Source organism: Aythya ferina (genome assembly GCF_964211825.1).
Source record: "Aythya ferina genome assembly, chromosome: 5".
Classification (NCBI taxonomy): Eukaryota; Metazoa; Chordata; class Aves; order Anseriformes; family Anatidae; genus Aythya; species Aythya ferina.
In genome coordinates, this window is record NC_140301.1 from 36,747,229 (window position 1) to 36,763,038 (window position 15,810).

The 15,810-nt window shown below is 41.2% G+C and overlaps 2 protein-coding genes across 2 annotated transcripts in view; both read left to right on the top strand.

Annotated features, from left to right (window-relative positions):
• SEL1L (SEL1L adaptor subunit of SYVN1 ubiquitin ligase) overlaps positions 1–5,019 on the top strand; it is a 30,422-nt gene extending 25,403 nt beyond the window's left edge. The window contains exons 20-21 of the mRNA XM_084521466.1: positions 187–315; positions 1,076–5,019. Of these exons, the coding sequence (XP_084377592.1) occupies positions 187–315; positions 1,076–1,279 (333 nt within the window). The 3' untranslated portion in view covers positions 1,280–5,019. The remainder of the gene's footprint in view (positions 1–186; positions 316–1,075) is intronic.
• Positions 5,020–14,472: 9,453 nt separating this feature from the next.
• STON2 (stonin 2) overlaps positions 14,473–15,810 on the top strand; it is a 75,209-nt gene continuing 73,871 nt past the window's right edge. Inside the window, exon 1 of the mRNA XM_084522229.1 lies at positions 14,473–14,610. The gene's annotated coding sequence lies outside the window, so the exon portion shown is untranslated. The remainder of the gene's footprint in view (positions 14,611–15,810) is intronic.

Genomic DNA, 15,810 nt, shown 5'->3' on the forward strand with positions numbered 1-15,810 from the left:
GACTTCAGTTTTCTTAGTCTTTTCATGCTTGGTGTGGCATTTCAGATAGAGTACACTTGAGTATACATTTGTATATATACTTGAGTATACACTTTAAAATGACAGTGTTTCTTTCTAGAAATATCTCTAGATCTTATGGCAACTTTGAGTTCTTCAGAACTGAGTTTTGTATTTTCTTAACTGTAGGATATTCATCTTGCAAAACGATTTTATGACATGGCAGCTGAAGCAAGCCCAGATGCTCAGGTTCCAGTCTTCCTAGCACTTTGCAAGCTTGGAGTGATTTATTCTGTGCAGTATGTTCGAGAAATTAATGTAAGTACTATAGAATTAAAGGGAGGAAAAAATGTGTTTGGAACTCAATCTTTTAAAAGTAGAGCTCTTATTTGAGTAGAAATCTCATGTAAGCCATCTGAAAACTGGATAGTTTTTTTGGTGTTACTTATTAAATTTACTGAAGCCATGATTCTTCTTGTTTACACAATTACAAGAAACTAAAATGTGCTCAGCCAGTGCTCTTCAGTGCTACTCTTCCCTTGAAGAGAATTTCTCAAACCTGTTTGACAGCTCCTATCCATGAGCATCTGCCATCAAAGTTTAGCTAATTATTGTAATATCTGCTTAAGAAACAAATTTTTGTAGCCTTAATTCTTAATTTTATATTCAGTTGCATCAATCCCACTTGAGTCCTGTTTGAATCCTGTGCAAATCCTTTTTCCTGTTGGAAAAGTTGCTCTGCACAATAGCTAAACTATCTAAGATAAATTTCTTCTTAATAATGGCACTGGAAAATCCATTACATGGAATTTTGGTGACTTTTCTGCATATAATGTCATAAATATTTGTTCTATCTTACTGCCTTTTGGATTACTTGATAAATTCAAATGGTAGGAAAGTTATTGCCATTTAGTTCAGGCAATTCAGCTACATTTGACAGAATTTAAGTCTAAGATAGTTGGCAGTGGACAACCAAAACATTCTAAATGGATTGAGGCAATGTTTATGTAGTGTTCACAGAAGCTACTACCCAGATTACTGATATTACTTTGAGATGATGTGGACTTCTTTTCTTTAGATAAGGGAGGTATTCTCACATATTGATATGGACCAGCTGCTGGGGCCAGAGTGGGACCTTTACCTTATGACCATCATCACCTTGCTTCTGGGAACAATTATAGCTTACAGACAAAGGCAACATCAGGCAATTCCCAGACCAGCAGGACTGCGGCCAGCTGTGCCTCAACAAGAACCACCACCAGAGCATCAACCACCACAATAGCAACAAGAGCCTCAGTGAAAGAACTGGATTTTTCCACAAGGAACAATTTTCATTGTGATTTAGGACTTTGGATCAATGGTCCTTCCCACAAAAGAGGCACAAAGAAGTTTATAAAGGAAAAAGTCTGAAAGCTGCTTAGAATGATGCCTTTTTTCAGGGATAAGAAAATTATTTTGAAACTGATTTGAATGTTATTTCAGTGCCAATGGAATAACACTATGGCTTTTTCATGGAAACACAGAAGTGTGCTACTACAAAAATGTTGCCTGCTGTATCTAGTTCCTCTTTATTCAAAGTCCTTTTCATCTTGTAGAGAGAGAAGGTTAGCATTGGAAGGTGTTTGCCTGCCTGATAGCAGCTGCCCTATAAAAACAAAAATAATAGTAATGATTTTATGGCCAATCTCAGTCCAAGAAGCTGAACTTTATTCGAAGTCTAAAAAGGCTAGAGCTGTATGAACTTACATTTTGATCTGCATCCTAAGTATTTCTGCAATCTTTACTTCATTTATTTCTTACATTTTGGTCTTCTATGCTGTCCTGGATGGTTTAATGTGGATTATTTATAAAGTCTGTAAAACTAAGCTAGCAAACATGTCACTCTGCATTTGTGCTTTTTTGTTTTGAGTATTACCTGTATAGTAGGCAGTTGTCAAGGATCTATAGCCCAGGAGGTGGGCTGGCACAGATTGAGTCTGTGATGGTAATTTGTTGAAAGCTATTCACGCAGTGCCCAGATCTTGCATCCTTCTAAAATTCTTTTGGAGACTGTAATTTGCAGTCCTTAGTGACATAAGGACAAGTTGGTAACGTTCCTAAATAATTTAACTTCTCTCTTGCAGAGAGACTCAGTCTAGATTGCAGAAAGCACAAGTATTAGTGGACACTGAAGAAATGACAGAGCCAGAAAACTGAGTTAGCCTACTCATTTTTTAGTAGTGGGAGTCTTGTATTTAGTTTTCAATGATCCCGCATGTTCTCTGCATTGCAAGGTGGTCTTGCAGCTGAAATGTATGTGGTATCTTACATGAACATCTGTTTAATGTATCTGCAGAGAAAGGGCCCCAGAGATGCATACTTGACAGAAGGGCATGGACTTAAACTAGTGATGCTACTCCAAAGTTTGGTTGATAAAAAGCGTATGTTAGATCACAGCAGTGCTCTGGCTATGGCCTACCTCTCTTGTACCTGGCATACATGAGAAAGTCACATCTGAATGGCTGTGTCATCTGAGGATCCCTTGTAACAAAATCCAAAGATAAAGACAGCTAATGGTTTATGGCCTCTTGATCCCACCAGGTCAGTGCAAAGGCTTTCTAGTGAGTATAAAGAATAAGACCTGTGGAATGATGTTTTTAGACTGCAAGGAGAGTTTTGAGTTGGTGACAATTTTTCATTGAACTACAATTTCAGGGGTTGAGGGTGGGAAGCAGTGAGGGAATAGCTTAGGTGTAACAAATACAGATATTTCTGCTCTTATTTGGCAAAGGCAGTTAAATATTTGTTTGTACTAGCATTAAACCCTCTGAATATGCTGTCTTAAAGCAGAAAAATACAAATGATGAGGTTGTACCTTTTTGTCAAAGTCTGCTGCATTTAAATGGTTAAGAGCTTCCTTTCATGCATTATTTTCCTCCAGTGGATTGGCAGCAACCTGTCAATATGCTGTAGAGTTCAGACTTGATCTGTTTTTATATTTAATACATTTGTAAGGCAACCATTGCATTAATATATCTGTAGCTTGGGGGAGAGGATAAGAAATCCACTCTTCTGTAAACTGAAGTGTCATGGATGATTTAGTATTAAAATATAGGTAGAGCTTTTCAGTGCTTCAAAATGCCTTTGCTGGTTATATGGAGACAAATCTTTCATTAAAGTTCAGAGGGTTGCAGCAAGTGAGAGAGGAATGTCTTGTTTCAGTCTTGATCATCATTATGAGATGCAACAGTATTGAATCTTAAGGTAGTGTCTAAAATGTACAGCAACTCCCCAGCTGCATTTCTAAGATATCTGACTTCTGAGCACTTCCTCTGAAGTATTTTTTTGCCTCTGTCACTTAATAGCTCTTTTTAGCTCAGCATGAATAAATTAAAGATTATATGGAAAATGTTTTTCAGTTAACTACCACTAGTTCATTGGTCTCTTAGGATGTTTAACAATTTTGTTACTGCTTTAGTAAAATTGTTTTTGTTTAATCTATGAGAACTAAATTCTAAAAGCTCTATTTGCATCATTACTGCCATGTGACAGTCTTACAGCTCACTTTTCACTGAACTGATGCATTTTTACATCTAAGAAACCAACAGAGCATGGCTGAAGATCAGTGAGTTATTTCATTTTAAAGAACTGCTTTTTGCAGAAGCAATAAGGAAGTCTTTCTGCTTTTTTCCCCACTTCCATCAAATCGCTATCACTAACTTTTTTCAGATGACATTTGTATGAATGAAGTGGTAGTAAAAAGGTATTTACCATGAGTAATAAGTCAACTCAGGGATTAAAGAAATTAATATACTTTCTAAATTGGTTGTTAGACAACATCAGTTCAGTTTCTGTGACAATCCCTTGCTACTCTGTTCTGAAACTTGCATTCTGAGGGAAGTGTGTTTAACTCTTACTAGCAATGTTTCTTGTTGTGTACTTGGCTTATCAAACTTTTTTTCCCTTAAGGAACTGGGTTGCTCAGTTGATTGCAGTGAAGTGCTCTTCCCTTTTGGTAGCACACAGATTGTCTTATAGCTTATACGCAGAATTATTTTAGAAGAGAAACTTGATTTTAAGAGAAGCCTTTCTAGGTATGTGATTGTTCTTTAAATGGAAAAACTGTTCTTTCTAGTAACATAGGCCAGAGCCTATTTGACCTTCCCAGACACCTGCTCTCTTCTCCCTGCAGGGGAGGATGCAGAGCAGTAACAGTTGTCAGTAGGAGTTCTATATACAAGAACATGTGGAAAGGTATGAGGGGAAAACATTGTTCTGCATCTCACATTATTAATCAAACACATCAGCTGTTCCTGCAGTTTGAAAGTAACATTGAAATGTTGAGAAAACAAGATTCTAGTTCTTCCCTTTACCTCCTGCCCCAGAGCTTAGCCTATTGAAATAGTTTTCCTTGCTTTATATGCCCATCATAGGACAATGTAATGGCAGTTAAGGCCTTTGATACAAATATCACGATGAGACTTTATGAAACACAACTTCGTTCACTTTTTAGTCATCTTCCATGACTTTGGTCATCTTCTCTTATTGAACTTTAAAGTGGGGGAAAAGAAATGTTCTTTGAGAAGAACATTAAATTTTGGGTTGTGAAAGGACTTCTAAGACTATGCATTATCTAGTTTCCACCTGTTATATACTAGTTTTGACCTATAAGGATTATATTACAGGGGTTTACAGTCACCTTTGGAAGTTGTTTCCTTTTTAGATAGGCAACAACAAACAAATTCTATTTTTGTTTCAGAGAATATTAAACTAAGATAACTTAGTTTGGTTTAAGAACTACTGCAAGTGCATATGGCAAATAGGGTTCCCCCCCAAAAAAATAGTCCCTTTGTTTTTATCAGCTGCAGTTCTTTAAAGGGTCTTGTAGGACTTTTGTAAATTTATTTTGTATTTAAAATCAGTATAAAGGCTGGTCAAATGTAATATAATTGTGTAAACAAATTCTGTTAATAGAAAGATGTACAGATTCATTTTGTACTGTATCTTTAATCTTGTGAAATAAAGCTACCACCTGTGTGGTTACCCTGTGTTCACAGTGGTTTTGGTAATGGAGGACATCAACTGTTAATCATATGTATGGATGTTTGTCACTACTAAATGCCTCACTTCCCATAAGGATACTCACATTTCACCTTTCTTTCACTTTTTATTCCTCTTAAAAATACATGCATACACATATAATTTAAGAGGTTTAGAAAGGGGGGTGAAAATTATGCATTGTATTTTCATCTATGCTAGAGACTTGCCCTCTGCGTGACACTTTGTAGTGTATATAACATCTGTACCGTCTGTAGCAGACAGAACTGCTGTGTGACTCAAGACTAATACCTTTAGCATTACTATTGCATTGTCCATACTAATATGTGGATAACACAGTGACTAGAAGCAGATACTGAGGAAGGGAGCCTGACAGGTTCGCTTCCATTTCAGCCCTCTTTGCATGTACTTGTCCCTTCAGGCTCCGTCCATTGAGGAGCCTTTCAACACCTGTTGAGACTGTCCTGCAACAAAACAGGCTTATTTGGCTTGCCTTCCTGTAGCTCAAGCTTAGTGACAGGTTTCCAGGATTGCCTGTCACAGAATCACAGAATTTTCTAGGTTGGAAGAGACCTCAAGGTCATCGAGTCCAACCTAACGCTAACAGCCCTCCACTAAACCATATCCCTAAGCTCTACATCTAAGCGTCTTTTGAAGCTTTTGAAGACTTCCAGGGATGGTGACTCCACCACTTCCCTGGGCAGCCTGTTCCCGTGCCTCACAACCCTTTCAGTGAAGAAGTTCTTCCTAACATCTAACCTAAAACTCCCCTGGCTCAACTTAAGCCCATTCCCCCTCGTCCTGTCACCAGGCACGTGGGAGAACAGGCCAACCCCCACCTCGCTACAGCCTCCCTTGAGGTACCTAAAAAGAGCGATAAGGTCACCCCTGAGCCTCCTCTTCTCCAGGCTGAACAAGCCCAGCTCCCTCAGCCGCTCCTCGTAGGACTTGTTCTCCAGGCCCCTCACCAGCTTCGTCGCCCTTCTCTGCACCCGCTCAAGCACCTCGATGTCCTTCTTGTAGTGAGGGGCCCAAAACTGAACACAGTACTCGAGGTGCGGCCTCACCAGAGCTGAGTACAGGGGGACGATCACCTCCCTAGCCCTGCTGGTCACGCTGTTCCTGATACAAGCCAGGATGCCGTTGGCCTTCTTGGCCACCTGAGCACACTGCTGGCTCATATTCAGCTGACTATCCACCATCACTCCCAGGTCCTTCTCTGCCTGGCAGCTTTCCAACCATTCCTCTCCCAGCCTGTAGCTCTGCTTGGGGTTATTGCGCCCCAGGTGCAGGACCCGGCACTTGGCCTTGTTAAACTTCATGCAGTTGACCTCAGCCCATCGGTGCAGCCTATCCAGATCCTCCTGCAGAGCTTTCCTACCCTCAAGCAGATCGACACATGCACCTAACTTGGTGTCATCTGCGAACTTACTGAGGGTGCACTCGATGCCCTCGTCCAGATCATCGATGAAGATATTAAAGAGGACCGGCCCCAGCACTGAGCCCTGGGGGACGCCACTAGTGACTGGCCTCCAACTGGACTTGGCTCCATTCACCACGACTCTTTGGGCCCGGCTATCCAGCCAGTTTCTAACCCAACGAAGCGTGCGCCAGTCCAAGCCAAGAGCAGCCAGTTTCTTGAGGAGAATGCTGTGGGAGACGGTGTCAAAAGCCTTGCTGAAGTCAAGGTAGACCACATCCACAGCCTTTCCCTCATCCACCCAGCGCGTCACTCTGTCATAGAAGGAGATCAGGTTCGTCAGGCATGACCTGCCTTTCATAAAGCCATGCTGACTGGGCCTGATCGCCTGCTTCCCCTGCAAGTGCTGCATGATGACTCTCAGGAGGATCTGCTCCATGAGCTTTCCTGGCACTGAGGTCAAACTGACAGGCCTGTAGTTTCCCGGGTCTGCCCTCCGGCCCTTCTTGTAGATGGGCGTCACGTTTGCTAGCCGCCAGTCGATTGGGACCTCCCCCGATAGCCAGGACTGTTGATAAATGATGGACAGTGGCTTGGCCAGTTCCTCTGCCAGTTCCCTCAGTACCCTTGGGTGGATCCCCTCCGGCCCCATCGACTTGTGCACATCTAAGTGCCGTAGCAGGTCACCAACCAGTTCTTCATGGATAATGAGGGCCACATCCTGCTCCCCATCCCCTTCCACCAGCTCAGGGTACTGAGTATCCAGAGAACATCCGGTATTGCCGCTAAAGACTGAGGCAAAGAAGGCATTGAGCACCTCCGCCTTTTCCTCATCTCTTGTAACTAAGTTTCCCCCCGCATCCAGTAAAGAATGGAGATTCTCCTTAGTCCTCCTTTTTGTGTTGATGTATTTATAGAAACGTTTTTTGTTATCTTTAACGGCAGTAGCCAGATTGAGCTCCAGATGAGCTTTGGCCTTCCTAATTTTATCCCTGCACAGCCTCGCTACTTCTTTAAAGTCCTCCTTAGTGGCCTGCCCACTTTTCCAAAGCTTATAAACCCTCTTTTTCCTCCTAAGATCAAGCCACAATTCTCTGTTGAGCCAGGCCGGTCTTCTTCCCCGCCAGCTCGTCTTTGGGCACGTGGGGACAGACCGTTCCTGCGCCATTAAGACTTCCCTCTTGAAGAGCGCCCAGCCTTCCTGGACCCCTCTGCCCTTCAGAACCACCTCCCAAGGGACTCCACCAACTGTGGCTTAAGACATGGTTGCTGATGTGCTCAGGTGAGGTGGGGACAGATGTAGACAGCTTATTTTACTTGACTACCTCAAAAGCACTTTTCATGGAAGCTATGGAATGGATTTGGTTAGGTTTGCAGGTTGATAAGCAAGTCCATGCTGCCTACAAGCTTTCTGTGGTGGGAAAACTCAAGGACTGTAGTCTTCTAATACAAGGAAGTCAGAAGACTAAGTGATGTCTTCCAAAAGCTCAGCTGTGATGGAATACCACCTATCCATGTAATGAATGGTTTAATGTCTAGTCTTCTCTTTAATTTACAGGAAAGAAAAGTGGAGATGGAGCACCACTGTAGTTGTAGTCCAGGTAGCAAGAGGTAAATGAGGACTTTAAGTTCTGCAGCACAGTAGCTGGATTCTGTAGTAAACCAGAGGGAATGCTTTTAACCTTAAAGGTATTAGTGCTGCTTATTCTGGTAAGCTTTTTTGACTGTGATGTATATTTCAGGCAGTTCACCTAGGGAATTGGTTGTTCACAGTTGGATTTCTGTGCAGCTGAACTTCCTGAGCTTGCCACGTAACCTTCCACATAACACTAACTGCAATTCCAGATTTTTGGGAATAACTTGGAAAAATTATTTTTATTACAAAATATTTAAATTTCCTCAATTCTGTCTAATGCTTCCTGTATTTCCTGTCCCTGTTTTTTTCCATTTCTGTTGATACTCATTCTTCCTAATCACAGGCCTGAACTATCATGCATAATTAGATAGGTTTCCCTCTATTGTATGCGGCTCCATCTCTGTACAAGGTTCGTACTAACATTGTTCTTTTTTTGTTTCAAATTAATTGCCTTTGCTGCAGAAATGTTTATGCCTGGGGTGCTTGTTTTCAGCCACAGGGGGGCATCAGATATTAAATGATGACTTGGACCTGTTTAAAAAAAAAAAAACATGTTTCAGGCATAGATTAGGAAAAGTAATTTCCACACCATCAGATACTGTCAAGTCATGGGAGAATTTTCATGTGTTTATGTATACATATTGAGAGAAAGGAGCTAACCATTTGGTTGCAGGAGCTTCAGGAACTTGCTCTACAAATATGAGAATTAAGCATACTGAGCTACTGATTTTTAATAACTAAAAAGTCAAAATTTAAAGGTCACTAGCTTCTGGAAAGGCCTGCTGAAGAATTACATCCCTGGGCTGCTAAAGTTTGTGTGTTATGTCTGTCAGCCTGCTATTACCAAGTGCTCCATCTGGACTACTTACATTTAAATGTGTGCTCCTCAGATCTCATTCTCCTACATGACTAAGTCAGAAGAATGTGTTGCCATGTTGTGCTTGAAGAAGGGATGGAAATACCTGCGAAGATATGGAGTTTGTCTTTTATAGTACCTATTTTAGGGGGAGGAAAAAAAAACGGGAGCTCTGCAAAAACATTGTCCAGGGTTTGACTGGACAGGTCTATAAATCAGTCAAACCTTTTTTTTTGCTTATGTCTATGAAGCATAATCTGTGATCTGTTCTATCCCTAGAAAATAGAGATCTTTTTGTTTCTCATTCAGGGATCAGCCAGTAACTGTCTCTTACTGTTCTTCTCTAACTCAACTTGCTCTGTTTTCTTCCTACTTGGTCTTTCATACAAAAATGTATGAAAGCTGCTCCCACTATAGCCCTTTTCTCCTTCACCTACTGTGCCTGATTTTGTGGCTGGAGTATAGCTAGACTGCTAGCAACTCTGCTAAAAATCAAAATACTCAGATGCCTTTCCCTACCAATCTGAAAGTCAGACCATAATTTTAAGAGCTGACTTTCCTATATGTCTGATATTGTTCAAGTATATTTTCAGTTCTTTTCTCCATCTTTTGTGTTAAAACTACACTTGACAGTCCTAGAAGTAGAGGAGAAAAGAGTAATAATCTGTAACTATACTATCCTTTAACTTTGTTATGTATAAAATCTTTCATTTTTTGTACTTAAAAGGTAAACTCATGAAGTGCAGAGTTCTCTAGAACATGTATTCCCTATGCAAATCTTTATTCGTTTAAAAATAAACTTTTAATGTTGCCCTAATCAAAGTTAATAATGTAAACAAAACACTTGTTAGCCTTGATTTTTGCACTTTAAGTTAGCTTGTATTCTGCTTGATCCTCTCTTCCAATAAACACTTCCTCTAATGTTTCCTCTCCTTTTGTTGCTATCTGTTAGAACTTGTTTGTCATTGTCTACTTTTTAATGTAGGTACTGTTACAACAAACACTAATGTGAAAGTGGGTATTTGCATATTATGTATTATGCCAAGAAAATACTTTATTTGTAATATTTTTCCTAACTTCAGAAAAAGTCAGACTCAAAGACAAACTGAAGAAACTGGTCCATTCATAAACTCAATCACAAAAAAGAAAACCTTAAATTGATTGCACAGCTTACTGTACATTAAGTTTTTCATAGCTATTTGTACTAGTCTCTCTTGCAATGTCTCTGGGATACTTCTTGCAGATAACATGTGGACTAGTTGGGCATAGCTTCCAGGACAGCAGCTATTTTTGCAAAGTTAACTCTAGATTTTCTTCGAGTGCATATTCTTTCTCACTAAAGCAAGTGAAAATGTTTGGCAGCAGGTAGAGATCTTTTTTTAACAATCATTTTTTTTGGCTAATGAGGCCATCTGGTAAAATATTTGAGCTATACAAATAACTTCAAATGTGTACTTTACAGAAATACTTGTTTCTCACCAATCTTACTTTAAAGCTTGGTAGGTTCTGGAGTTTAATATATATTGGAAATGCATTAATGGCATTTAAGTTGTTTTGAATATTTTTTTCATATTTTTCCAGACCTATTGACAATTTTAATGGAAAAGCTCACTTGCATTAATATTTTTCACATTAATGCTATTAAAAATGGACATATGAAAAAAAATGCATTTCATATAATCTAACATTGTTATAGCCAATGTTAAAACTACTGAAGAAATATCTCGCATGTGCCAGCCTACAGCTAATGCATTTGAATTATAAGAAGGATCCACCTTCAAATTCAAAAACAGAAGGCCTGAAAATCTATATGCTTTCTGCGTTTTCCAGCAGTTGATTACCTTCATTACTGATGCTGTGAGATCAAGAGGACTTGGGTTAAATTTTTTCATGTAGCATTTAATTTACTCTCTGGTTCTCATCAACTTGATTATTGGTCTGAACAGTCCATTAGGAATAGTTGTTACACAAAATACTATAATTTTTATAATGGAATATAAAGCCTGATGCTAAATGCTTATCTGCAATTGGATAATTAAAGGATTTCATATCTTAAGTAATTTTGAGTCTGACTTGATGTTGAGGTCTGGGAAACATTGCACAGAAGGGAGGTGACTAAAGTAAGAGTTCAAGCTTAGTGAGATAAATGTGATCTCACTACACAGCTGTGTTGGCTTTTTCTGCCCCTTTGCTAAATAAACAGCTGTATGGATTTCCTACTAAGAATCTAATCTTTTGCTCATTGGAAGGTAAAGGGTGCAAGTAGGAGCTCCTTAAAGAGCAAGAAAGAAATGGTTCTTGATTAATGTACATGCATGTCTCAACTACCCATTTTAGTGAATGTGATGGTGTATTAACAATGTTCACTTACTCTGGTAGGCATACCTTGCATGTTCAGTGAAGAGCTCCACAAAGATACTATAAAAAAAAAAAATGTACATGTTAAATTTTTCTTCTTTGATGGGGGCCTAAATATGATACTGACTTTACAAGCCCCCAGAAGTTTGCTCTTCACTACATTTGTCATTCTTAATTTATCTCCAAAGCATAGGTTGATAGGAATGATTTTTAAATGTTTCTGTATATTCAGCATCATAAAATATTGTTCTCATATTTACTCATCCTTTGGTTGAAAACTGAAAAAGTTCTGTGGTAAATGCTGCAAATGAGCAGTTGGGGGAAAATAAATCACTTTGCAAGCTAAAAGTAAGCTTCCTTTTTTAACATTTCAAATTTAGGATCTTATTAGTTCTATAAGAGCTCTCTGTGAAAGGTACTAGGACAAAAGGTAGACTGTGTCATTTAAAAATATTATTCCTTATTTAAGTACAAGAAAACAAATTTTTATTGTCTCAGGATTTCTAGATGTGAAATCATTAAGATTTTCTCGCAACTACGGGAAAGGAAGTTTTCAAATTACATAAAGACTTTGCAAACATGTACATCTTAACTCTCCCTGTACTTGTCACTTTTATTATAAGCACTTAACACTTCCAACTTCCAGAATCCTACACTGACTGCAGTGCTTGTAGTACTGTTCTACAAATTTCTCATTTGTTCATGTCACAGAGCATTCTCTGTGGCTACTGATCACTTTGGTTTGCTGATATATGGCAAAACAAGGGTGCCTGGACACCTGAGCAATTTCTTTCCATGTGGAAAATGCCCGGTCTATGCATGGGAAATGAAGGTGATAGACTATCAGCTTTAAACTAATCTTGCCAAAACTGGGGCAACACAAATATCCAGGCCATGTTCATCTCTCAGATCTTTCAAGCTTGCATGTGTCAGCTGAAGCCAAGACTTCTCATGCATCCATGTGCGTGTAAGGTAAGGAAGCTGAACAAGCAATTTTTTGGCATACCTGTGTATTTTATCTTGCTGTTCTCTGTGTGGAGTCAATATCAACCTATGGGCTGAGGCACATACGTGAATATGCCTGTGAAGCTGGACTCTGTGACATGGTATTAACAGGTATGTGGAGCATGAATTTACTTAGTCATGGAAACAGGTCCATGTGGGTTAAAAAAAAAAATAATAATAATCTGGATGTGCTTCAGTACATTGCTGAATTGGGCCCCTGCTGAGGTGTCACCAAGAGTTACATCAATCTCCAGAGATCGCGCTGGCACTTTCTCACTTCATTTAATACAATTAAATATATCTCACTTCATGAACTGATGTAATTCAATGAAATCTGCAGTGAAATTTGCTTGGGAATCATTGTTTTGGATTGGATTGAATTGGAATAAAATACCATAGTTAAGAGCTTCCCAAAGTGTAATGGATTATTAAGTATCCCCTTTTTTTAAATTTAAACATTAATATTTCATTATATTGTCTGCAAAGTTGAAAGAACAAAAAATGAGGTGATGTGTATATTTAAAACATGAGATTAGGGATGATTCTAGTTTACTTGCTCAGTATCTATGTTGTTGGAGGGAAGAAATGGGGTTCAAGGCTTGACCAAAACTGGATGGTACTGGCAGACTCGGAGTCCCTTGAACTCTGTTACTAAGTGAGATCTCTTCCACATCAGTGGAGCAGAGGTCAGTGACGTTGTTCTAGCTCTTGGATTTATTAAAGATGGGGAATGTATAGGGGAGCTGCTAATCCATAGTACTTTTGTTTCATAAATGACTTATGAGAAGAGACAAAGACAGCAGCTGTACCTGGGCAGAGCCATCCCCTGTCCTTGCTGTAGTCAGTCATTATATTTACATATGTGACTACACCTGCTATCCAAAGTCCACCTTTCTTGATTATCTTTGTTTGGGAAATGAACACTTCATGCTGCTGGGTAGGACTGCACAGGGTCTGCAGGTTCAAAAGTGTCCAAGCTGTGTGTTTTCCCCTGCCCAGCTTAAGCTGGCACTCACATCAACCCACTAGCCAGACTGTGTCCTGCACCTGCCCCATGGCATGGCCCTTGCTTTGGGTGGCAGGGTGCAAGGCCTCATTGAAAGCCCTTTCAAGACAAATGCAAGATAGGGTGAGCCAGATATGTTCAAGAGCCAAGCATGCTGCAGTCACCCTAATGGTGTGGGCCTGTTGCTCTTGGCATTTGAGCATTTCCCAGTCTTCTGCAGGAGTGCTTCACTGCCTTCCTCCCTAGGTGATCTGTTTCAAAACTTGTGTGATTTGTGTTTTGTTTTTTTTTAGTCACTCTGTTAGTTAATGCTGTTAAACAGTGCCATTGTGCAGCTGTTAAGGTAATTAACATTTCTCAGCTTGCATGCTTCAGTTTTCTAGGAAGCTCTCTGATGATACCTCCTCAGTGCTCAGCAGTAATTGCCTAAATCTGCTAAGGTCTGGGTTCAGCTGCATCCCTGCAGAATGGGTGGATGGTACCCCAGTCCTTTTCCTCAACTTGGCTTTCTTCCACTTCAAGACTGTTAGAGTTAAAAATGAAAGCCTCCATAAAGCTGTTTGCATATGCAGATTGAAAGCTGGAATCTTTAAAGACAGAAATAAAGTGAATATTTTAGATTAATATTACAAGGCCTGTAATACTACACCTCAACACTAAAAAAAAAAAAAAAAAAAAAAAAAAAAAAAAGTGTTTCATGGGCATTGCAGTTTTATTAATCCTGACGAACACATGGGCTGGGGATGACAGCTGAGCTGTGAAACCTACCCATCTAATGCCATAAGCCTTGAGGCACCTATTACTCTGTACCAGAAGTGGGTATAAAAAAATCATGGTTAGGATCAGTTGTAAACAAGCGCTGACATATGTAAGCTTTTCTGTTGAACACCCCGAAAGAGACTGCTTTTATATTTTTATTATATATTCCCGAAGTGCTGTTCCCTCTGTATTATTTACATTCACACGGGCAGGAGGGGAGGCCGCCCCTCGGCCGGGAGCCTTCCCTGGCGGTAGCCGGAGACAAGAACCCGAGCCCCGGACCCGTCCCGTCCCCTGCCGCGGCCGAGCCCCTCAGCGCCCTGCCACCGCCCCGGGGGCGGGCCGGGGCCTCACGGCCCAATGCGGCGCCGCCGCCCCCTCTCCGCGCCGCCGGGGAGCGCCCAATGGCGGCGGCCCCGCGCTGCCGACGCCGGGCCCGGGGCGGGCCGGGGGCCGCTGCTTGCGCCGGCCGAGCCCAGCGGAGCCCAGCCCGGTCCCACGGCGGCGGCGTGTCCCCGGGGAGCGGCACCGCGCAGGTAGGGGGAAGCCGGGGGACAGGGGGAATCGGGGTTAGCTCCGCCTTTACCAAGGGGAGAGCACCGGGCTCCTGGCTGTCAGCCCCTGCCCCGGCCCCTGCCGTGCTCGGCCAGTGTCCGCATGAGGGGTGCTGCGATGGAAGGCAGCGCTGCCGCTCCTCTCCTGCGGGCTGCCTCCGATACCCCGTGTAAACCGCAGGGTAGGAAGGTGCTGAGAGCAGGTTTCCGTGCAGGGTGCCGCTCTATGCTGACTGACATCCAGCCCCTTCGCTCCTCGCTTCCCCGAGTTAAATACCCCTTGTGCTCGGTGCCTGCGCTGCGCCCCGTTGGTTCCTGTTAATAATTTTGTTGACTGGTTTGCTGCCATCAGGCTCAGCTGTTGTCCCGCGGTACAAGCTTTGTGTGTGTGTGACTGTAGCTTTTCAAAGAGAAACAAATGAAGAAATAACGCTGGGCAGCCTGACGAGGTCAGGTGGTGCTTCACAGCTCGCTGCTTCCAGGGCTTGCTTGGGCTTTCTCATGGCAGTTACCCTTGGAGTAAGTTCACTGTCTTGGTTTGAGGGCGCTTTTAGGTTTTTCAAGGAAAAAATTGGCAAACATGAGCATTTCTGTACTTGTGAATCATCCATGAATCATTCTTGTCTTCTGTGAAATTGTGTTTTGTAAACTTACTAGTTTGGGCAAGTAAATTGCAAACCATAGGATGCTTGCAAAACGCGTACGTTCACTGCCTGTTGTGTGTGACTGGTTTCTTTTTTTCTTTATCTGCCTAGCTGAGTGAAATTTACCTTGTGTAATATGCACGCGAGCTCTGGACTTTGCCTTAATATTTTCCAGTTAAACAAATTTGTTAGTAGATCAGGTTTGTGTTGCCACAAATAAGACCAGTTACTGCAGTGGGTTCTATTACATGGGATTTTGCAATGCACGCTATTTTCCTAAACACTTCGCCTCCAAGCAGCTAGCTTATCTCTTCTCCAAAAGTTTCAGTCTTGATTATAACCTGAAGTGGTATTTGTTATGAATTACGTTTGATCTGTAATGCCATGACTTTGTCAGCTAACAATCTTTGTGGTTTTCTGTATAATGTTAGTTATTTCATGATAACTTCTCTGGAGACCTCAAGTACAAAGCAAATCACAGTAGTTCTCAAAGAGCTAATGTCTCATTTTGCCTACATATGGGAACGCAGCTGGAAAA